General features: G+C 39.3%; 1 protein-coding gene across 5 annotated transcripts in view; it reads left to right on the top strand.

Moving 5' to 3' along the window:
- Window positions 1-25,761, top strand: part of LOC106052271 (myotubularin-related protein 6-like) — a 106,038-nt gene that overhangs the window by 43,862 nt on the left and 36,415 nt on the right. For all 5 annotated transcript variants that reach the window (XM_056037751.1, XM_056037749.1, XM_056037747.1 and 2 more), the window contains one exon: window positions 11,612-11,725. In XM_056037751.1, the coding sequence (XP_055893726.1) occupies window positions 11,612-11,725 (114 nt within the window). The remainder of the gene's footprint in view (window positions 1-11,611; window positions 11,726-25,761) is intronic.

Below are 25,761 nucleotides of genomic sequence, written 5' to 3' on the forward strand. Positions count from 1 at the left end.
AGTCCCACCATCATAGGCGTGTGCTGTTATAATTTTGAAGCCAAATTTTTATAGCTAAGCTGGAGTGTGTATGCAGCAGCTGGAGTGTGTATGCATCAGCTGGAGTGTGTATGCAGCAGCTGGAGTGTGTATGCAGCAGCTGGAGTGTGTATCCAGCAGCTGGAGTGTGTATGCAGCAGCTGGAGTGTGTATCCAGCAGCTGGAGTGTGTTTCCAGCAGCTGGAGTGTGTATCCAGCAGCTGGAGTGTGCATCCAGCAGCTGGAGTGTGCATCCTGCTTGTCTTGTGTCTTCAGTGTGGAGATTTAGTGCAACGTTCATGGCCTTCCTCTCTTCTATATCTCAACTTGTGCTTTCTTTCCTTTTATGTTCACATTAGTGAGGGAGGGAGAAGAGGAGGATCTCAAAAGACATGAACATGAACATTTTGATAGGTTTGGGGTTTGTCCCATTAAATAATTGTGCACGTTTTTTCTCCCACAACCATTCTCGGATCAAGTTGAAAATTAAAAAAAAAGTTTAGATAAACAAAACTTTAAATGATTAAAAAGTTAGCCTATTAACTATTTTTTTTGTGGTTGTTTATTATCGAATAAGGGGAAAAAAGGTACATTTTGAGAGAAATAACTTCTACATTCTTGAGAGTTATATATGTAAGTGCGGAGTTCTTCCCCTTAGATAAGTTGTTTTTTTTTTTAGGATTGATTTTTCTTTTATTTTTCTTATTTAACAATCCACTAATAAAGTCTAAGGTTGTGGTGTACAAGATGTTTACATGGTTAGGTTGTATAACTGTTGACAAGACAAGATTTCATTCATCTTGCTTCGTTTCAAGCGTTGAATTCTCATTGATAAAAAAAAAAAAGATATCAATTAAAGCTATTGTTGGGATGAAAGCGTTTGTAAACTAAGACTAAATTGTCTTGATTTATTTTTAATAAAACTTGTGAGCTGACGTGAAATTCCCACGTTTCTTTTGTTTTTTAAGATTCTTTTTTTTTTTAAACGTGGGCGAGCTCGTCAGCTATTTTATTGTGTGTGGCGGGAAACAGTCTGAGAACTCCTGACCTGTTCTATTGTGTGTGGCGGGAAACAGTCTGAGAACTCCTGACCTGTTCTATTGTCTCTGGCGAAAAAAACAATCTGAGAGAACTCCTGACATGCTTCACGAGATTTTTTCAGTCATTTCTGCCATGGCTCACCAGATTGTCAAATCTCATTTCGCGCGTCTGTAGTTAAGAAGTTAGAATTGATTTCTCTTTCGTCTCTAGCCATTGTAGACCTGAAACTGTTTCTAGAGCCAGGGTGAAAACAACATTCCTTGTGTCCCTAAACACATCATCCTACCCACCCCCACCTCACTACAAAAAAAAAACGAAACTGAATTTACGTTCTTCTTGTTACTTTCTAGTCAATGGAAGGTTGACACAAAAATAAGGTCTAGAAGCAGGGCCGGTCTCAGGCATAGGCAAACTAGGCAGCCGCGTATAGCTTCCGATTGGTGGGGGCGTCGCACAGGTCTCAAAAACATTTTTTTTGTTAGAGAAGAAATAGTGCAACTTCTCATTGTTACAATTGGAGTACACTAGGTTGTTGTTTTTTTAAGTGTAATTTTTTTTTTCTATTTCATTTGGGGGCCACCAAATTTACTTCGCCTAGGGCCTCCAATTATCTAAGGCCGGCCCTACTAGAAGTCGGTCCATATATTTTGTATAATTGAATAAATTAGTTCTTAATGTCTTCCCCGTCCAAAGGAATGCCTCGTTAACCGTGGGCTACAGAAACGAAAGACCTTTCTATCGTCTGCCTTATACATCTTATAAAATTAATGGTCTGAAAGGGTAGCTATCCTAAGTTATATCAGTGTTGTTGTTTTTTTCACTTGACTAAGTATTTTACTAGGCTCGTGAAATCATCAATACAGTTTTTTTTGTTTGTTTTTGGGATGTGTAGACGTAGTTATTTGGCTGTTGTACTAATTGTTCATATGCTCTAATTATACTGCCAGTGCTTTTTTAAATTGTTTAAATGTGCAAGTCCACTGTAAGTGTTGGTCCCTCAGATCTGGTTGACCGACACCCATGGTTATCGTTTGGCTGAGATAGTTGCTTGTCTTTTGGTTTATGAGAAGCGGGCATGTCAACAGTAAAAGACTTCTCTATCTTTTGTTAGTGTTTAGTACAAAGAAAAGGGGGGGTAGACTTCTTCCCCGATGGAGATACGAAACCAGTCTCAAGTTATTTACTGAATGTAACGTCAGGTCTGATGAGCAGGAGCTGTAAGCGCCCTGGCTGCCTGGAGTAGATGGCGTCCCTCCAAGGGCTGTTCGATTGTCTTGCGGGAATGTTCAATATTATTTGATGAGCAAGATGGCGCTTGTGTTTGCACTTTGAAATTTTGATCTCTACATCTAGATTAGATTTGTTTCTTCATTGCATTGTTTCAACATTGAAAGGCTTCAATAAAGATACCAGACTGACCAAAATAGCGTCTGTTTTTTTCCGAAAAAAAATAAATTTAAAATTTATTTATTTTATCAGATTAAATTTTTTTTTCGGATAGACTTATTATTATTTAACGCAGCTCTACGATTAGTGGATAGTATAGGTCATGTTAACACAAACACATACAAAAGGTTAACCATTTCGTTTTTACATTTTTGTAAACTTCTCTCCCGATCTTTTTTTTTCTTCTTGTCAGACATTTTAACTTTAGAGTCTCAAGAACGGTTGATTTCATAAATGTTTTTTTCCCTTAAGTTCTGGGGTTATCTTGGTAGTTTATTTCTTTGAGTGTTGTTGTATGCTTCCCATTGTCGTCGACATTGCTTCGTGCACTTTCAACTGGCCTTCTATCTTCTACATCTTGTACAGTGAAGTGGCTAATTCCTTGAACTACACTTCAGTATCTCTCTGTTACGTTTTTGCTGTCAACTAACCAGTGGCGTCCTTCTAGACTTTTCATTATTTCTAACTTAATTTTCTATTTTATTCTATCATCTCTCTGCTTTCAAGAATCATGAGGGGGGAAAAATTCAAATTAAGAAAAAAAAAATTAAATTAAGCTTATCTAAGGGAAAGAACTGAAAAAAATCACTAAGATTTATCTCCCTTTTTCTATTTAAAACAAAATTTATAAGTTACCACTAATTGATTTACTAATTTTTTTATTTTTTGGGAGGGGGTTTAAAATGTCAACTTGATCCAAGAAGTGGGAGAAAAATAGAAACCATTACAAAATTCGTACCAGACGGACAGACAGGTGTAGTGAGTTAATATAGGCTTTGTAAAAAGTCTCATTCCTGTTGAGCTCAAAGTTTCTAAATATATATTAAACTGCTTCATGTCCAAGATAACTGTAGGTAGAAATATGACTTCTGTTTATCTCTTGCTGAGAACCTCTGCCTCTGGCATGGTTAAATAGCGTGCAACGTAAGCCTGGTCACATTCAGACTCTCGGTGGTTCTCTCCACCACCCATCCTTTATCGGCCACCCAGGAACGCCGGGGCCGGCATTATGGCTCTAAAGTATTTACTGGCCAGCGTAATCGTTATCTTTGTCCATTGTAATATCCGGTCCGTGGTCACGACAGATCTGGAGATGTAGCGGCCAGCATTGAATTGGATCGTGAGGCTGATGGAGCTTGTGTTTTAGTTGTGGAATGTCTGCAAAACAAGGCTTCTCAAAGGAATGACCTTTTAGGCCTTGTGATAGCTTACTGATTTGTTGTCTAGCCACAAACTGCTTCTGCTGATCAATTGTTGGCGAAATAGTGTTTGTCTCTCTCCCTGTATCTCGTTGTCTCTCTCTCTCTCTATTAGTCTCTATCTCCATGTCTCTCTCCTTCTGTCTATTTCTCTGTCTTTAGCTTTCTCTTACTTTCTCTCTCTCTCTCTTTCTTTCTCTCTCTCTCTCTCTCTCTCTCTCTCTTTCTCTCTCTCTCTCTCTCTCTCTCTTTCTCTCTCTCTATCTGTGACAGGCGAAAAAACGTAAGACTGCAAAACAGAAAAATAAAACCCAAAGATGAATCAGTGTTCTAAACATCAAGTTTCTTTCTTTAGTGATTGACAATTGAACTTGGATTGTGAAACTCTTCTATTCACCTACTCAGACTTTTAAAGCCTTTTGTATGAAATGCTAATTAGACTTCAAGAGCTCGATGCGCGCTTGTGTCGGCTCGTTGGCCTATATAATAATAATGTACATAAAACCAGGCTGGGACGTATTGGGTCATTATTTGTTCCTGGAAATAAACTAATTATAATAATTATATCTGAAAGCATTCTAATTTTTTAAAAAATCTTTCTAAGTGGTAATGTTTGAAAATTTATTCTTGTGAAAAACAAATTATGATCTGGGCGTGCCAACACTGTCCCTCTAGCCTTGCTTCTTATTGAATGTCTCCCTGCTGCATTGAGGCGCTCAGCAAACAACGACCAAAATAAAGAACTTGATTCCCAAACCTTTTTGTTTTTTTCATATCAACGGCATTTCAATTTCTTGTTTTTTTTTCACATTTCTTACTTTAAAATACTTATATTTCTAACCTTAAAGTCATCTACACATCAAAAAGTTACTTGCAGTATTTCTTCCGATATGTTCCAAAAAAAAAGCTTTTAAGTTATTTCAAGATTTTTGTAGTTACACTTGGAAATTATTTCAAGATAGTTTGCTTAAAAAATTAAAATATTTCGGCATTAATGGTCCACTGCATCAGTGGATTAAAGACTTTCTGATAGGGAGAGAACAAACTGTAATAATAAATGGCTCTAAATCAACACCGATAACAGTAAACTCAGGTGTACCTCAAGGAACAGTCTTGGGTCCACTACTATTTTTAATTTACATAAATGATTTACCAAATTGCATTACTTCAGGAACAAAAGTCAGATTATTTGCAGACGATTGCATAATATATAGAACAATAAAAACAACACAAGACACAGATATTTTACAAAGAGAATTAGATGAATTACAGAAATGGGAATCAAATTGGAGCATGTCTTTCCACCCAGAAAAATGTCAGTTGTTAAGAGTAACAAAAAAACTAAAACAAATTAATTCCACTTATCTTATTCATGGCAAACCAGTAACACAGACTAAAAACGCAAAATACCTAGGTGTTATAATAAATGAAAAACTGTCATGGAATCCACATATTGATGAAACTACAAAAAAATCAAACAAAGCATTAGGATTTATTAAAAGAAATTTCTATAAATCAAATAAGAACATAAAACTAAAATGTTATTTAACCTTGGTTAGGCCAATAATAGAATATGCATCCTCTGTTTGGGACCCCTCAACTCAAGAAAACATTAAGAAACTAGAACAGACACAAAATAGAGCAGTGCGATTCATAACAAACGAATATTCACATTTGACTAGAGTAACACCTTTAGTAAAATCACTAAATTTAGAAAGCCTTCAGGACAGAAGGCTCAAAAGTAAAGTAGCAATAATACATAAAACACTGAACCATAATCTTCAAATACAAAAACAAAATTTAATAAAATACTCTGAAAGACACAAAGATAAAGGCACATTCCTCGTCCCATATGCTAGGACAAATTTGTACAAATACTCCTTCTTCCCTAGTGCTATTAGAGCATGGAATGGGTTGCCTGAGCTAGCCAGGAAAACCAGTGACTTGGCAGAATTTAAGTCATTGGTTAATATGCATGACTAAATGCATGACGCGTAGGACGTAATCATCTTCTTTTTTGAAGTAACGTCTGTATTATATAAGATTATATAAGATAAGAAGATCCTTGTAGTTATACTCTGAAGTTATTTCAAGATTCTTGTAGTTATACCAAGTTATTTCAAGATTCTTGTAGTTATACTTAGAAGTTATTTCAATATTCTTGTAGTTATACTCTGAAGTTATTTCAAAATTCTTGTAGTTATACTTAGAAGTTATTTCAAGATTCTTGTAGTTATACTCTAAAGTTATTTCAAGATTCTTGTAGTTATACTTAGAAGTTATTTCAAGATTCTTGTAGTTATACTCAGAAGTTATTTCAAGATTCTTGTAGTTATACTTAGAAGTTATTTCAAGATTCTTGTAGTTATACTCTGAAGTTATTTCAAGATTCTTGTAGTTATACTCTGAAGTTATTTCAAGATTCTTGTAGTTATACTTAGAAGTTATTTCAAGATTCTTGTAGTTATACTCTGAAGTTATTTCAAGATTCTTGTAGTTATACTTAGAAGTTATTTCAAGATTCTTGTAGTTATACTTAGAAGTTATTTCAAGATTCTTGTAGTTATACCAAGTTATTTCAAGATTCTTGTAGTTATACTTAGAAGTTATTTCAATATTCTTGTAGTTATACTCTGAAGTTATTTCAAGATTCTTGTAGTTATACTCTGAAGTTATTTCAAGATTCTTGTAGTTATACTTAGAAGTTATTTCAAGATTCTTGTAGTTATACTCTGAAGTTATTTCAAGATTCTTGTAGTTATACTCTGAAGTTATTTCAAGATTCTTGTAGTTATACTTAGAAGTTATTTCAAGATTCTTGTAATTATACTTAGAAGTTATTTCAAGATTCTTGTAGTTATACTTAGAAGTTATTTCAAGATTCTTGTAGTTATACTTAGAAGTTATTTCAAGATTCTTGTAGTTATACTCTGAAGTTATTTCAAGATTCTTGTAGTTATACTTATAAGTTATTTCAAGATTCTTGTAGTTACACTTAGAAATTATTTCAAGATTCTTGTAGTTATACTTAGAAGTTATTTCAAGATTCTTGTAGTTATACTTATACGTTATTTCAAGATTCTTGTAGTTACACTTAGAAATTATTTCAAGATTCTTGTAGTTATACTTGCAAGTTATTTCAAGACGTTCAAACCTGTAGTCCAGTGACATGGCTGCTTTATTGACGAGGCTGGTACGTCAGAGTGAAAGTGGCTAGCTTGATCCGAAAATTTTCTCTGCAGGCATTATTCAAGATATTATCATTGTGGGTTAACTAAGCCACTTAGTATTCTTGGAGGATTATTGATTGGGTTTTTCCTTAACCGAAATCTTCTTTGCTTACTGGAATTAAACTTTGGTTCAGTTGGTTTTCATTCTATTTTTAGATCTAAAAAAAAAAAGATGCCTTGTGCTGATTTGTTTTTTAAAAAATACAAAAGGCATCATCTATAGGCCAATCACTTTTTATTTTTTGTTTTTGGTATTTGGGAGTTTTATTTTGAAGGAGAGATTTTTTAAAACTAATTTTAAATAAACCCCATTTGTGCAGCTGTTTGAGACAAACATCCATTAAAAAAGCTAAAAAAATTCTAGAAATAAAAAATCACCCGTTGTGTCAGGATTTTGTGATTTTACCATCATAAAAGAGATACAAGACACCGAAAGCAAAGATAAACACTAACACTCTTTTGTTTCCCTGGCAATCAAACCATTAAATAGAAACAATCTGATATAAAGTTTTCACATGTAAATTATGATTGAGTCTGGTGTGAATGTACATTTTTTTAATGGTTAGAATGTTTTCTTTGGTGTAATGTACAAATTGTAAGACAAATTTTCTTAGGCATAAGGCATAAGTTGTTTTGTTTCGGAGTTATCTCTCCTACATGAATCGCTCTTCTGAGTTCAAAGGTTTTTTTGTTTTGTTTTGTTTTTTACCCTGGCCTCATATTTAAAGCGTTCTATTCTCTCTACTTTTTCACAATCATTTTCTTGGAATTAGTTTTACAGTTGACTCTTGATGACCTGACACTTTTCAATCCGACACAATCAATAATCCAACGCGGCTACGATGTATGCATGAACTGAAAGGCATGTTTTAATGTCGAAAGGCATTCAGGAAACGGTCATGGCAGATTGTTTGTGTACAACAATACATGGGACTATTACAGATGTTTAATGCACGATCTTACATTCATATAATTAATGTTTACTGCTGTAGGTCTATTTTAGAATGTAGGTAGCTTTAAATGATTATTTAGAACAGTATGTGGAAGCTGAAATCATGTTTTGTTTATTTTAGATCAATAACTTTTGTTCTCTATTTGTTATAGTTTTAAAAGTCCAACAGAATATCTTATTACATCATAAGTAAATCTAGAATTTTCTTGACATTAACGGTTAAATTCCTTTGAAGTACAGTTAGTCTTTGGTAATCCGACAGCCTCCAGGTCTCATTAACCGTCGAACTATGAAGAGTCAACTGTTGTTGAATATCCTAAGTTCCCCTCTTCGCTCCTGTAAACTGCGTGGCTGAAATATTTGTACATCACAGCTAACGCTGGTAGCTAAAAGAGATGAGAGAGAAGAAGGATTCTTTTCCCATCCGTCAGCTGGAGGCGTGCTGAAATGAAGTTGGTAGCTCAATAAAGAAACCTGACAACAATCAGAGCTAGCCGTGTGAAATAGGGAATGCTCTCTTTAACACATTGGTGGTTCCTCAGAAAGCATATTTCAAATTATTCAAAGCCGTAATCTCAAACCTGAACAGTGACTGCACAGTAGCGGATCTTCAGTACATGCCAGCCCACACATGCCAGCCCACACATGTGCCAGCCCACACATGCCAGCCCGCACATGCCAGCCCACACATAAATCAGAGAAACGAAACCAGATACGTATTGCCCTAAAATGGAAGAAAGGGTCAAGCAGTAAGAAACGTTTTTACTTTATTCTGAAGCATGAACAAATAACATGGAAACAAAAACAGATGGTTCAATTTCGTGGAATACGTCAGGAAAAAAAGTATGCCAACTATCTGTTATCATGCCATGACTAACAGGATTGTTCGCCTCCGGATAGGACAAAGTAGAAGAATACAGCAGGTGTTCTGGGAAATGAGAATCCGAAACAGCGACACATGCCTTTGAGGAGAAATATCAGAGAATGGTGATTACGTCTTTCAATGCTTCATCAAGAGGTCTGGGCGAGACACTGGCCCCAAGCCTGAAAACCTGATCAAGAGGTCTGGGCGAGACACTGGCCCCAAGCCTGAAAACCTGATCAAGAGGTCTGGGCGAGACACTGGCCCCAAGCCTGAAAACCTGATCAAGAGGTCTGGGCGAGACACTGGCCCCAAGCCTGAAAACCTGATCAAGAGGTCTGGGCGAGACACTGGCCCCAAGCCTGAAAACCTGATCAAGAGGTCTGGGCGAGACACTGGCCCCAAGCCTGAAAACCTGATCAAGAGGTCTGGGCGAGACACTGGCCCCAAGCCTGAAAACCTGATCAAGAGGTCTGGGCGAGACACTGGCCCCAAGCCTGAAAACCTGATCAAGAGGTCTGGGCGAGACACTGGCCCCAAGCCTGAAAACCTGATCAAGAGGTCTGGGCGAGACACTGGCCCCAAGCCTGAAAACCTGATCAAGAGGTCTGGGCGAGACACTGGCCCCAAGCCTGAAAACCTGATCAAGAGGTCTGGTCGAGACACTGGCCTCAAGCCTGAAAACCTGATCAAGAGGTCTGGTCGAGACACTGGCCTCAAGCCACCCCTATCAATGACAAAATTTTGGGGGGATTCGATAATCTGGAAAATGCATCTCAAATATATTAATAGTTTCGAACTTCGAAGAGAAGGGATGTCGAAGAAATGACAGCGATTTTCGTTTTTATCTTAAACTCAATTCTTTTTTGTTCAAATTAAGTAGATTGTGTGTGTGTATTGCCTTTTTTCAATGGGTAAAGATGTGTAAAAGCACATCAACCCTTAGTGTGTGTCTCTGCGCGTGCGTGGTTGTTATTGTTGCTGCAACCGAGTCTATAGAACTCATCTAGTGTCTTAAATGTTTTGATTCTTCAAAATATTGATCTGTCTCTCTTGTTCCTTCGATGTCGTTAATTTTATTTTGTTTCTGTGAGTTGTTGCTAGCTAACGTCTTTACGACAAATCCAAACGCAATAATTGAGTCAACTTTTGACACTTGTCTCTTTACGTCTGTTTCAATGAATGGAAACCTAATGCCACTGATCTTGAGGCTATTGAATGTTTTGAACTTGACGAAAATATTTCCTATTTAGTGCTGTTACTGTTTTGAAGAACATGATTACATATACAAAACAAAGGCAGCAACTTTATTGAGTCTAATACTTGGCACCATTAAAGCTTCGATGTCTACAGTCTCTTAAGGTGTTTTTGTTTTTAATCCCATTCTGCCAAACGTCAATTCAAACTTGGCACCTCTGGTTCAGCAACTTACGCTCTTAGTGAAGAAATTAACAAAATTGAAATGTGAAACAAACAAAAAAATGTTGACGTTACCTTCCTAACATTTGCCTGAAAATCTTTCTTCTTCCTGGTGCTGTGTCTTGTAGGAATGTCTTCCTTTTCCCTGGTGCTGTATCTTGTAGAAATGTCTTTCTTCTTCTTGGTGCTGTATCTTGTAGGAATGTCTTCCTTTTTCCTGGTGCTGTATCTTGTAGGAATGTCTTCCTTTTCCCTGGTGCTGTATCTTGTAGAAATGTCTTTTTTCTTCCTGTTGCTGTATCTTGTAGGAATGTCTTCCTTTTCCCTGGTGCTGTATCTTGTAGGAATGTCTTTTTTCTTCCTGGTGCTGTATCTTGTAGGAATGTCTTCCTTTTCCCTGGTGCTGTATCTTGTAGGAATGTCTTTCTTCTTCCCGGGGCTATATTTTGTAGGAATGTCTTCTTTTTTTCCTGATGCTTTATCGTGTAGGAATACCTTGGAAATTTCTGGAGATTCTGTTCCATGGCCGCACGACTTGATGGTTATTGAATGTCAATGTTTTAAGAGACTTTTTATGTTTACCAATAGAAATATTTCGAAAAAAAAACATCCAAAAGTGTAGAGCATCTCTGAATAAAATCATTCTGTCACACATTTCAAAGCATGAGATAATGTTATGAAGTTCTGTCTACTCAGTCGAACTTAGTCTTAATGAATGCTCTATCTATTTGGTGTAGAGTGTAGAGGTTTAATGAAGTCTGTTTGGTGTAGAGGTTTAATGAAGTCTGCTTGGTGTAGAGGTTTAATGAAGTCTGTTTGGTGTAGAAGAAAAGAACAACATGTAGAGTAGTGATAAACATCGATTCATTTGAAAATAATGTCTGAAGGCTCAAGCTTGTAAGTCCGTTAGAGTGGAATTAGATCAATCGGGACATTGCTGCTAATGATTCTTTGAGGCCACTCGTCAGAGCACTTTTTTTTCTCTATCTACTAAAAGCGAGAAGGCCACTCATAGCCTCGAGCGTAAAAATGATGGTGTGATAAGAAACAGTTTTTAGCGTCTGGGTTTTTCTTCGACATTTTGGAGTTGGCTTGCGGGACTTTGAGAGAAAATTGTTTTCTTTATTAACAGTGCTGACTGAAGGTCATACAGTGCTGACTGAAGGTCATACAGTGCTTGGCTGTCTCACTTTACTGGGTTTTTTTTTTCTTGTAGCGTTATAATAAAGCTCAAAATGGACGAGTTCTACTTTACAAACTCCTTTGGCATTAAGGCTTCGCTCAGGGAACTTTTGGCTTATTTTGATTGTTTTAATATTGAGTCTATACTTGGTCAAGTTATAATAATAATTTTAACCCTAACTGTGCTTATCAAGGTAGCATGTTAAGAAGTTGTATTCTTGTCATGTTATATTCACACGAACATGTATGTTTATCATTTCAGGTTGACAATGTCAAGCTAATTGACAGATTCAGTGGTCGCAAGCCTCAAGGCACGCTCTACCTGACCCAGACACACCTGATCTTTGTGGGCGCTGAGGGCAAGAAGGAGACATGGGTGAGTGATGACAAGCGTCAGCGCAACGTTTCTCTAGATCTAGTTGTGTATGACGCTGCCTTGCCACATTAATTTTTAGGGATTTCAATGATATGATAATGTAATGAGAAAATTCTCAATGAAAACAAACATAAAAAATTAGGTATAATATCAGTAAAAAGTGAAGTATAGTTAATGTCCTAAGGGCCTTAACTGCCTCAATCGCAAAGTGCTGTATATATTACGTTGGTTTACGTTTGGGATGCTTGCTTTAAGGAGTCGTGTGTCGTCACAGTGCAATGTAATATTGGGATGGAACTCTCAAGACAAGAACATTGTTCTCGGAGCGAGTTTGTGCTCTTGTGGGACGTGTTCCCTTCCTACATGGCTGGCATAAAATCTTCATAAAAGGGCTGAAAGCGGCCTGCGCTGTAGTCGGCGTGTAATATCATCGACCTCATTGGACGGCACCAGGACATTAATCTCCCGCTAGGCGCGTGACTTTGATGAGTAAGAGGAGACCAATGCACTGGAGTTCAGGCTGGAGTAAGACGGGACCACTCCTCTGGAGATTTTAGTTCCATGTTGCTAAGTACATTCTCCCTTTCTCTTTCTTACACTCTCTCTTTCTCTCTCTGTCTCTTTCTCTCTCTCTCTCTCTCTTTTTTCCCCACTTTCTGTCTCTCTCTCTCTTTTGTTTCCCACTTTCTTTCTTTCTCTCTCTCTTTCTCTCTTTATTTCTCTTTCTCTCTCTCTCTCTCTTTTTCCCACTTTATCTCTCTCTCTTTTTTGTTTCCCACTTTCTTTCTTTCTCTTTCTCTCTCTCTCTCTTTCTCTCTCTCTCTTTCTTTCTTTCCCACTTACTTTCAAGCCCACCGGGCGCCCAAATCCCTAGCTACGCCATTGGTGTGCGTTGTATCAATCTCTCTATCCCGTTGTATCAATCTCTCTATCCCGTTGTATCAATCTCTCTATCCCGTTGTATCAATCTCTCTATCCCGTTGTATCAATCTCTCTATCCCGTTGTATCAATCTCTCTATCCCGTTGTATCAATCTCTCTATCCCGTTGTATCAATCTCTCTATCCCGTTGTATCAATCTCTCTATCCCGTTGTATCAATCTCTCTATCCCGTTGTATCAATCTCTCTATCCCGTTGTATCAATCTCTCTATCCCGTTGTATCAATCTCTCTATCCCGTTGTATCAATCTCTCTATCCCGTTGTATCAATCTCTCTATCCCGTTGTATCAATCTCTCTATCCCGTTGTATCAATCTCTCTATCCCGTTGTATCAATCTCTCTATCCCGTTGTATCAATCTCTCTATCCCGTTGTATCAATCTCTCTATCCCGTTGTATCAATCTCTCTATCCTGTTGTATCAATCTCTCTATCCCGTTGTATCAATCTCTCTATCCCGTTGTATCAATCTCTCTATCCCGTTGTATCAATCTCTCTATCCCTGTGACAGGTGGGGAAATGTGACGTGTGTTTGGCACGTTTTATGTCTAGGGGATGATTATTTTTGAAAGCAATCACACCCCCACTTATCAGCATATGAATCGGGAGCAGACACGCAACGAGACAAAGCAATGAAAGATAGATATAAAAGTTAAAATAAAGGATATTTATTTACATAAATATACATATAATAATAAAAAGGGGGAGGGTTGGCATCTATCTCTAGTATATTCTATGTTTAATCATCACTCTTGCACATAATAAGAGAGTATGTCACTTTGTCCTCTGACTTAGCTGGTTGTCCTGTTGATGTCGCAGCTGGCTGGGTCCTGGCTTGAGGTTCTGCAGCTGGAGGTGGCGCTCTAGCGGATAGAGGGACGCCGGCGATATAGTTCTTGTGGAGTCTCAGTCCCAAGTTCTAGTATCTGTAGTGGGCACAGTATGGCGGGTGGCCGGATACCGTGGGCACAAGGTTACTGCGGGCAGAGCTGATCTGCCGTGGGCAGTGTGAGTAACAGGATATGTCCAGTGAGTTGCAGAGGGTTGGCGTAGCTATGACGTCTCGCACAGATCTGACTCTATAGGGACGTCGCGCCTAATAGCTTGACAGGTGGGCTGTCGAATAGGCGGGCAATGCCGATAGCGCCAAGTAGTAGAGTTGGGTAGATCTCAGTAGGCAAATGCAGCGCTGAATAGCACTAAGCACAACTGCAGGTAAATGGATCGTTGATCCAGTAACTAGGCAATAGGTGATTCTTGATAGCAACTAGGCAAGTGCAGCGCTGATTAGCACTAAGCACATAGATAGGCCAGTAGGCAAATAGGCAGGTAAGTGATCCGATAAATAGGCAGACACCTGAGGGAGGCTGCGGATAAACAAAGACAAGTTAGGACATGTCTCTCAAGCATCTTATCGATGCCCTCGACTGAGGTGCATTCGTCAGATTGGTAAAATTGCTTTAGAGCATAATTGGGAGAAGATGACAAATGGGGTTTGGAATAATAGATGGCTGATAGTAGCAATATAAAAATGTACATAAAAGGGAAAGTAATAATATAAAAATGTACATAGCAGGGGAAATAATAATCTCAAATAAACACCACAGGTGGATAGAGAAAGAAAAGGGGGGGGGTGAGTTGGGCGGTGGTCAGTGACCGAGACGCTTTGTTTGCATATGACCGTGGGTCGAGAACAATGGAGCGTGCTTGAATGTAGAGTGTGTCCGTTCAAGCGGGGTAACTCTTATAAGAGTAAAATGAGTAAAGGGGAGATAATCCATTACAGGGAAGATAATTCATATCTCTTTTCTAGACGCAGTATCAGTGCGCTAGTAAGATTATCAAGGCTGTCAACCGAGATAAAAGAAATAAAATAAGATGTACAAATATATACATGGTTGCATCAACGATCAATTGAGCAACGTAGCATTAATAGATTAATGCAATACATAAATAAATACATAGCACAAGTTTATGTTTTCTACTTACGCCAGTGAGAAATACACAATGCACTAATTAAATATAAATGAACTAAGCAAAATACACATGATAAAAATCCAATTGAAATATGCACAGAGTAATTAAGATGGAACTTGTGATTAAGTTCGGCTTACCACCAGGTATTCCTCTAGGAGAAAGAATAAGTGATATAGTCCAGACTCGATAGCTCAGCTCGAATGAGAAAGAGAGGGTCTGACTTTAATTAATCTACTTATATATGCCTGGGAAATGTGGGCGGACACAGGAAACGTCCTAGGCTAAGAATTAGCTTACACGTGGGTGAAGTCCGACAAGCGACGCACCTTGGTGTATCACGCGGTATGTTGACCCGTGTAATCTCTTAGATCAAAGAGAGACGTGGGAGAAAGGGGGGGGGAGGATTAGCTTGCATTCAAACCAAGGCGGTGTCAACCGCGACCGTCCTTCAGACTTCCGGCGGGCAAGACAAAAGAGATTGGGTGTTTACCTTTCCCCGATCAAGGGCAGATAAATGAAAGGACGCGCCTTCGCTATCTCCAATGTGGTCAACTAAGTCTAGCCTGGAGGAGAAAAGGTGTGGCGAGTGAATGATTTAGGGGTAGGATGGACAAATAATTAAAATAAAATAAATAAATAATGAAAAATAATAATTAATGCTGTGATAATTTAGAGTGACTCTGACAGCGAGTTTTTGACTTGTCACATACGCCGCCACCAAGATGGATCTATCGCAGAAAGATCCATAAAGTGCGAGCAGACTGATGTCACTCTAACTTTAAGATCAGTTGTTATCACAGCATTAGAAAAAAAAATCTGGAAAAATAAAGGATTGCCATGCCAGGAGGGTAGTCTGTCCAAGTCTGTCCGTGGTCTACTTCCCGTCCCTGAGTATGTAGTCACCTGGGTGAAACATTTGGGGTTGCTTGGGGGAGTAGATTGGGCGACTGGGTGAGTAATAATTCCTTCCTGGGGCGGATTGGGGAGCGTAGTTAGGGCTTAGGCGGGGTGCCCAAGGCACGTGTGCTCGTTGGGGCTTACCTCCGAAGCCGCTGTGAGGCGCTTCTTCATGAGAGTAAGTGGTCAGCTTACCTCGGTTTCGTCTGACACGATCAATGTTAGGGAAGAGTGGCCTGATAAAGAATGTGGAGTTCTGCCTGAGAACGTCCCCACGATTGCGATAACTTGGCTTACATCGTGGCTTCCTGACACGGTCAATGCCAGGGGAAGGTTGATATTGAATGGTGGCTGAGGAGCCAGGGTGAGAAGAGTCTTCACGAGCGCGAGGGTTCGGCTTACCTCGTGACTTTCTGACACTATCACTGCCAGGGGGAGGTTGATTCGGAATGGTGGCTGAGGAGCCATGAAGAGGAGTGAGTCCACGAGAGCAAGGGTTCATCTTATCTCGGGGCATTCTGACACTGTCAATGTCAGAGGAATGTTGCATGATTTTGGCTGAGTAGCATGGGTCAAGTAGACCCTCACGAGCGCGGGTAAACGACTTAACTCGTGACTTCCTAGCAGAGTCAATGCCAGGGCAAAGCGGTTTGAGCTTCGCTGATGAGTCGGGACTAGGTGTGTTAGTGTGGCGACCAGGGTTTCCAACCTGCTGGTTGCTGCCACGTTTCTGCTTCGTCGATCTACCGACGGGCAGAGAGAAGTAAGGTTTATTGACTACTCCAAGAGGGACATATTTGGAGCCTAGAATGAAATCATACACTGGCGTGTCCATGACGGCGGCGTCAATGGTGCCATGTACGTACCTGCACTCTACGTGTACCCTAGCGATAGGAAGAACCTTTGGAGGAATCTCACGGTCAAGGGACTGAATCGTCACGGTTCTATCTGTGAGATCAGCCGGATCAACCAGTGCTTTGCAGATAACTGAACTTACCGCACAGCCTGTGTCAAATAAGGACCGGACGTACCGCCCGTTAACCAGAATGGTCTCTATCCCGGGGGAAGAAGAGACAGGGTGAGGAAGTGCCGGTAGGACTTCCGTTTTCGTAGGGCCAAGGGCAGTGTGTTCAGGGGCCACAGTCAGTGTTGATATGACGCATGGGTCGCCCGCTGTTCTATCAGTCCGTGTTTGCTGATTAGACTCAGAGGGTTTGGGGACCGCGGTCATTACTGAAATGCGCTGTGAGGCCTGCTGCTTTTGGCGGTTGGGTTTGTGGCTACGCATGCTGTCGTTGCAGTCACCGTAGGCACGGTTAGTTTTGTTGCCACGCGTGCTGTTGTTGCAGTCACGGTGGGCTTGGTTGTTCTGGTTATGACAAGGCTTACGTGCTGGGTAGTTGCAGTCTTTGTGCGCGGCTGGCTGTTGGATTGGTGCTTTGTGGTGCTGAGGTTTAGCAGAAGGAGTGGGTGGGCGAGGAGGAGCAAGTTTGCTAGGAGAAGTGGGCTTGTTTGGGGCAACGCAGTTTGCAGGACTATTGGACTGAGCAGGAGGGTTGGGCTGGGTAGACAATGTGGAATCGTCGAGAGGAGGGATATCAGTCATGAATGTTTCATCCTTAGTAGTAACTACTGTGTCCGTTTGGGCAGTGTGCCCGGTTGGGATATGAGTCGTAGTTTTACTCTCCTCTGTTTCCTGGTCTTGTCTTGCCAGTGTGGTGTTCAGCTCCAAACTCTGCGGGCTATAGCTCTGTCTGATTTCTGGTGTTTCCTGTTCATGGACTTTGTCCAATTCTTCCATTTCTTGCTCGGATTTTCTTTCCTTGTCAATCCACCAGCGTACGAGGTCTTCCACCTCGGGGTCTTTAAATCCAAGGAGTATCATAATCTCCTCAACTTCAGAATCTAATTCTTTTGAGTCCATGATAATAGAGGACGGATTAGAAAAAGTATGAAATGGAATAGAGGAAAGGGCCACTGGAGAGCAATTGCTCATGAGTTACAGGAAAAAGTGCAGAAGGAATGCGGTGTCTGCCTAAGTTAATCACAAAGTTCCTGCAAGAAAATATTATACATGAAATGCAATAATAGTGATAAATAAAATATGACAGAAGTGACACTCTTGATAATGCGAAGTGATGATACTTATAAATATTTTTAGAAAAAATATTGATAGGAAATTTAGTTATTGCTGCCTGTTCGTGCCTGCTGTGCTAATGGGTTAAATCCACGGACGGGCTCGCCAAAATGTGACAGGTGGGGAAATGTGACGTGTGTTTGGCACGTTTTATGTCTAGGGGATGATTATTTTTGAAAGCAATCACACCCCCACTTATCAGCATATGAATCGGGAGCAGACACGCAACGAGACAAAGCAATGAAAGATAGATATAAAAGTTAAAATAAAGGATATTTATTTACATAAATATACATATAATAATAAAAAGGGGGAGGGTTGGCATCTATCTCTAGTATATTCTATGTTTAATCATCACTCTTGCACATAATAAGAGAGTATGTCACTTTGTCCTCTGACTTAGCTGGTTGTCCTGTTGATGTCGCAGCTGGCTGGGTCCTGGCTTGAGGTTCTGCAGCTGGAGGTGGCGCTCTAGCGGATAGAGGGACGCCGGCGATATAGTTCTTGTGGAGTCTCAGTCCCAAGTTCTAGTATCTGTAGTGGGCACAGTATGGCGGGTGGCCGGATACCGTGGGCACAAGGTTACTGCGGGCAGAGCTGATCTGCCGTGGGCAGTGTGAGTAACAGGATATGTCCAGTGAGTTGCAGAGGGTTGGCGTAGCTATGACGTCTCGCACAGATCTGACTCTATAGGGACGTCGCGCCTAATAGCTTGACAGGTGGGCTGTCGAATAGGCGGGCAATGCCGATAGCGCCAAGTAGTAGAGTTGGGTAGATCTCAGTAGGCAAATGCAGCGCTGAATAGCACTAAGCACAACTGCAGGTAAATGGATCGTTGATCCAGTAACTAGGCAATAGGTGATTCTTGATAGCAACTAGGCAAGTGCAGCGCTGATTAGCACTAAGCACATAGATAGGCCAGTAGGCAAATAGGCAGGTAAGTGATCCGATAAATAGGCAGACACCTGAGGGAGGCTGCGGATAAACAAAGACAAGTTAGGACATGTCTCTCAAGCATCTTATCGATGCCCTCGACTGAGGTGCATTCGTCAGATTGGTAAAATTGCTTTAGAGCATAATTGGGAGAAGATGACAAATGGGGTTTGGAATAATAGATGGCTGATAGTAGCAATATAAAAATGTACATAAAAGGGAAAGTAATAATATAAAAATGTACATAGCAGGGGAAATAATAATCTCAAATAAACACCACAGGTGGATAGAGAAAGAAAAGGGGGGGGGGGGTGAGTTGGGCGGTGGTCAGTGACCGAGACGCTTTGTTTGCATATGACCGTGGGTCGAGAACAATGGAGCGTGCTTGAATGTAGAGTGTGTCCGTTCAAGCGGGGTAACTCTTATAAGAGTAAAATGAGTAAAGGGGAGATAATCCATTACAGGGAAGATAATTCATATCTCTTTTCTAGACGCAGTATCAGTGCGCTAGTAAGATTATCAAGGCTGTCAACCGAGATAAAAGAAATAAAATAAGATGTACAAATATATACATGGTTGCATCAACGATCAATTGAGCAACGTAGCATTAATAGATTAATGCAATACATAAATAAATACATAGCACAAGTTTATGTTTTCTACTTACGCCAGTGAGAAATACACAATGCACTAATTAAATATAAATGAACTAAGCAAAATACACATGATAAAAATCCAATTGAAATATGCACAGAGTAATTAAGATGGAACTTGTGATTAAGTTCGGCTTACCACCAGGTATTCCTCTAGGAGAAAGAATAAGTGATATAGTCCAGACTCGATAGCTCAGCTCGAATGAGAAAGAGAGGGTCTGACTTTAATTAATCTACTTATATATGCCTGGGAAATGTGGGCGGACACAGGAAACGTCCTAGGCTAAGAATTAGCTTACACGTGGGTGAAGTCCGACAAGCGACGCACCTTGGTGTATCACGCGGTATGTTGACCCGTGTAATCTCTTAGATCAAAGAGAGACGTGGGAGAAAGGGGGGGGGAGGATTAGCTTGCATTCAAACCAAGGCGGTGTCAACCGCGACCGTCCTTCAGACTTCCGGCGGGCAAGACAAAAGAGATTGGGTGTTTACCTTTCCCCGATCAAGGGCAGATAAATGAAAGGACGCGCCTTCGCTATCTCCAATGTGGTCAACTAAGTCTAGCCTGGAGGAGAAAAGGTGTGGCGGGTGAATGATTTAGGGGTAGGATGGACAAATAATTAAAATAAAATAAATAAATAATGAAAAATAATAATTAATGCTGTGATAATTTAGAGTGACTCTGACAGCGAGTTTTTGACTTGTCACAATCCCGTTGTATCAATCTCTCTATCCCGTTGTATCAATCTCTCTACCCCTTGGTTGTTTTTGTGAGTGTTGCTGCGCAGCTTTGAAGTATACAGTTAAAATCATTGAGATTCATGATGACGCAATACAAATTGCAAACTTTTTTTGTTTTGGAGTGGAAGTCCTCGTCTCTCGTGTTTTACAAGTTGGCATTTTCCCTGAGAGTACAGTAAATCGTTGACTGATCAACTCTATAGAATCAAGACTCTAGATGTAAACATAGTCTTTGCTTCAAACTGATCAACTCTATAGAATCAAGACTCTAGATGTAAACATAGTCTATGCTCCAAACTGATCAACTCTATAGAATCAAGACTCTAGATGTAAACATAGTCTATGCTCCAAACTGATCAACTCTATAGAATCAAGACTCTAGATGTAAACATAGTCTATGCTCCAAACTGATCAACTCTATAGAATCAAGACTCTAGATGTAAACATAGTCTATGCTTCAAACTGATCAACTCTATAGAATCAAGACTCTAGATGTAAACATAGTCTATGCAAAAAGAAAACAACTTCCTATCACACCTTCTGATCTCTAGGGCTGACGATGTAAAGCCGAACTGTTTCTATGGCAGACATTAACGAGGGTGTCATGATGTGACCAGCACAATGACCAACCGCATTGACCTTTTTAATCTGAAGATTCCTCAATATTAAATAATTTTCAATTCTCTTGATGATCCAGCGTCGCTCTCAACAACTGCAAAATTAAGTATGTACTAAACTATGTACCTGTAATAATATTTAATTATTCGTCTTTATATTCATTTATAAATGAATAGGAATTCCTGATGACCTATCTATATAAAAAATCTTATTTCATACTTAGAAATACGGAAGTAAAATGTGAACTTGCTAAAAAAAAGTTTATATATTTTTTCATAAAGTATTTGAGTGTGTGTGTGTAAGCGCGAGAGTGTGGCTATAAAAACAAAGCACTTATCCAATTATTCTTGCTGGATTGCCATTGTGTTCACTTTGTCGAGTGTCTGGAGAAGTTGGAGTAATGACGTCCGTTTATCCGAGACATTCAAATCAAGTCCCCTGTATGACGTGTACTTTTCATCTCCGCTTTGTTCGGATATTTCTGGATCCAGTCGCGTGTCCCTCTTCAACACAGGTGTATTTACATCATGGTCAGATCCTTGTAGATCTAGGTCAATGTGGTTGCCATTTGAATACATGTTTGCAAAGATGTCGATTCATATCTATTTCTTTCTAAACATTTGTTTTCTGGACAAAGAAGACAAAGACAAAGCTTTGCCAAATATTGAGAGCTACAGCTCATTTCTTCATGTCTGTTTTAGTCTCTTGTTGCTCAGCTGAGGTTTGTGAAAGTAAAAACCTGGATCCATTGAATGTCTGTTTTAGTCTCTTGTTGCTCAGCTGAGGTTTGTGAAAGTAAAAACCTGGATCCATTGAATGTCTGTTTTAGTCTCTTGTTGCTCAGTTGAGGTTTGTGAAGAGAGTAAAAAACTGGATCCATTGAATGTCTGTTTTAGTCTCTTGTTGCTCAGCTGAGGTTTGTGAAAGTAAAAACCTGGATCCATTGAATGTCTGTTTTAGTCTCTTGTTGCTCAGCTGAGGTTTGTGAAAGTAAAAACCTGGATCCATTGAATGTCTGTTTTAGTCTCTTGTTGCTCAGCTGAGGTTTGTGAAAGTAAAAACCTGGATCCATTGAATGTCTGTTTTAGTCTCTTGTTGCTCAGCTGAGGTTTGTGAAAGTAAAAACCTGGATCCATTGAATGTCTGTTTTAGTCTCTTGTTGCTCAGCTGAGGTTTGTGAAAGTAAAAACCTGGATCCATTGAATGTCTGTTTTAGTCTCTTGTTGCTCAGCTGAGGTTTGTGAAGAGAGTAAAAACCTGGATCCATTGAATGTCTGTTTTAGTCTCTTGTTGCTCAGCTGAGGTTTGTGAAGAGAGTAAAAACCTGGTTCCGTTTAATGTCTGCATCATTGAAACTAAAGAAGCGAGATGTTTGCAATCTTTTCACATTTTTATTTTGTAACCAATGCTTCAGACTTTTAAAAAAAATGAATATTGTATTTTTTTTCTCCATTCTTTGTCGCAGTTGCACGAAATGCCTTCGACTGTCCCCTAAAGCTGTGATGTTCTAACTGCTGGGTTAGGGTTAGGATCCTATCCTGTCCTCAAAATGTCTGCTCACAAGGCACAATGAAGCCGCAAAGTTCACTTCCATTGAACCCAACATTCTTCTTGTTGATATGGCCCGTGACATTCGTTCGTTGGTAATTTATATGATCCCCGTGTTTAGCACGTTGTAACGCAAAAAACAACAGCGCCTTAGAACATAATGTCTGTCTCCAAGTGATCTGAATGCTATGGGATTTCTCCAAGAACAAAAAAGAATCTTTGGGAGGCAGCACAAATTTTAAACTTGTTTCTTGATCCTTTACATCCCCTTAAAAATATATTACGCCATAGGTTGTAATCTGATCTAAATATAGATCCTATACTCTTCATTTCATCCCCTCCTCTTTCCTGTAATTTTTTTTCCTCTTGTATCGTTCCTTCTTGGCATACGAACATTCAACTTCTAGAAGAGAGGAAACAAAACCTGGCCTCCAGCTATGAAAAGGTTCTCAGAAGTGTGTGGAATGAAATATGGACAGAGAGAGAGAGAGAGATGGAAATATTTATTTTTATCTCTTCTGTTGGGCTACACGAGCAGGGAAGTGTTCGGAGGGTTGTCATAGTTTAAGATACTAGGGCTAAAGTTAAGATCGATTATAGTGGCGGTCTTGCCAGATTTTTTTGGGAATATTGTCAAAAAAAATATTGCCATGTTGTTTTGTTTTTTCCTATATAGTTTGGTTCTTGGCTCATAAAGAAAGACAACCACGTAATAAAAATTGTACACTATTGATTGATGACTGCGCTCACTGTGTCACAACACTGGGCAGGTTAAGTCTGTTTCTTTTTAAGTTTTCTGTTGGTCAACAGTTTGGAGGGTTTGGCTTTTTGTTGTTTTTTGAACAGACAAGGCATTTTCATTGTCATTTGATTAACTTTGGTTTCCGGAAATTGCTTTTACATCTAGGTCACATCCCTTTCTTTGTAAACTATTCTGTGATGTGTTGAGTTAATGAGATGATAAATATACGCTTTTTGCATTTGACTTTTGGTTCTTTTCCTCTAGACCTATTCCATCTTACCCTTTCTTCATTATGTTCCATCACATCAGTCTTACATTGACACACCAGTCTTACATTGACACATCAGTCTTACATTGTTTAGCGATGTATCTCAAGCCATTACTCTTTCACGGTGTTTCAATACGACATTCTATCACGGTGTTTCAATACGACATTCTATCACGGTGTTTTAATACGACATTCTATCACGGTGTTTCAATACGACATTCTATCACGGTGTTTCAATATGACATTCTATCACGGTGTTTCAATACGACATTCTATCACGGTGTTTCAATACGACATTCTATCACGGTGTTTCAATACGACATTCTATCACGGTGTTTCAATACGACATTCTATCACGGTGTTTTAATACGACATTCTATCACGGTGTTTCAATACGACATTCTATCACGGTGTTTCAATATGACATTCTATCACGGCGTTTCAATACGACATTCTATCACGGTGTTTTAATCCGACATTCTATCACGGTGTTTTAATCCGACATTCTATCACGGCGTTTCAATACGACATTCTATCACGGTGTTTCAATATGACATTCTATCACGGTGTTTCAATACGACATTCTATCACGGTGTTTCAATATGACATTCTATCACGGCGTTTCAATCCGACATTCTATCACGGTGTTTCAATACGACATTCTATCACGGTGTTTCAATACGACATTCTATCACGGTGTTTCAATACGACATTCTATCACGGTGTTTCAATACGACATTCTATCACGGTGTTTCAATCCGACATTCTATCACGGCGTTTCAATCCGACATTCTATCACGGTGTTTCAATACGACATTCTATCACGGTGTTTCAATACGACATTCTATCACGGTGTTTCAATCCGACATTTAACTATGTGTCCCCCCTCCATATTCTTCTCATTCGCCAGTATATTCAGTTCATTTGTTTTAGCTTGTGCGCAGATGACAGCCATGAAATGTGTACACATACTTGAACTTGACTTTTACGTACTTCACGTCTGCTGGGCGATAGGCGTGTCCAAATAAAAATGAGAAATGCAACACAAATGTAGCAGACGATGTAATGCTTTGACATTCACGAGATACGACAATCAGTTTATGTTACACAGGGAGAACAAACACTGCTCCTCTGCTAGGCGATTTTTGTACATTTGAACTTAACAGCATATAAGCTTTGAATTAATGTTTGTTGTCATATGCAAGGACCTCTGGCTTTTCTTAAGAAAACTGAATTGTATTACTCTACCAGTGCCAAATAGTTCGCCTAAATATTTCTCTAGATCTGTCACAATCAACTTCACTTCGAAACGTCACGTGCTCCGACGCGCGCAACTGCTAGAACTGGGAGAAGCTGTTTAGCAGGCCCTTTGTAACATGTCATTTGTTGCTGGCACAAATCCCTCTTCAATGCTTTGCCCCTGATCACTCGCATTAGGCCTTGATGAGATTTAAGCTCCTTGAGTCGCGTCCCCTTGTATTTTGGGCATTAGTTGGCCGCTAAGCCCACATAGACAACTCAATATTTGGTCAAGCTGAGGAGTATAATTTAGGGGGTGGGCTCAGAAGCGTCGATATATCTCTCAGGCTGTAAGCGATCACTGACACTTTGGGCCAAGACTCGGAGAATTGGTCTCATTCCAGGATCCCAAGTGTAAGAGCTTTAGCCAGAGCACAGTACATCTAGTTGTATAGATTCAGAGCGATACTAAAAATAAAAGTAATCATCATAAAAGAAAAATATAAGGTCACAGTGTTATCTTTTTGTATTCTTGATCCAGCTAGATCTTGTCTTGGGTATAGTTTGTAAAGTGTCTGCTATATATGTTTTATGTATTACACATAATATTAGCAGAACTAAGGTGCCAAGGGTATTGAGAGAAGAAGGTGAAGAATGGTCAGTCGTTGGCAAACTGGTCATCCAAAAGAGCCGAATTCTTAAATTTACATAATTGAAGGTTATTCAAAGAGCCACATTATTTAAAACTTACCTTGGTTGCAGTTTGAATGAAAAGTAAACTCCTAAGAGGACATTTGCTAAATATGTCTTTGTTCAACTAATGCTACATGAAATAAAACTTTGTATCATATTTTAGAAAATAAAAAGGTCACATTTTTGTACAAAAAATAATAAAGGTATCCTTTAAAAAAAAAAGTACTAATGCTCCAATGAAATGAACAACCGCCTTGCATTTCCTTGGAAAGTAAGTGGAAGTCAAGTTTGTATTGTGTTGGTTTTCATTTAAGTTCTGATGGATTAGCCGATTGTCTTTTTTTTTATTTTATTCTAGAGTAGTTCATGCTTGAAACTGATTGCATCAATCTGTAGACCCAAATAAGGTAACAAGCGCTAGTTGGTTCAATTAATCATGTGACTCAAGAATACTATTCCAGGGGATAAAAATCAACATATCTGCCAGTGATGTTGTAAACTTAATTCACATACATTTTCAGAGACTCCCATATTTTGAGATCCACATTTCTTTCTTTCTTGTTTCAAATCCAGCAACTGCATATATCAAAGCTGCCAGTATCTGTATTTAAGGGCGACAATAATTTTCTGTTACTGAGGCATTCAGAGTTGT

Source organism: Biomphalaria glabrata, chromosome 8, assembly GCF_947242115.1.
Source record: "Biomphalaria glabrata chromosome 8, xgBioGlab47.1, whole genome shotgun sequence".
Lineage (NCBI taxonomy): Eukaryota > Metazoa > Mollusca > Gastropoda > Planorbidae > Biomphalaria > Biomphalaria glabrata.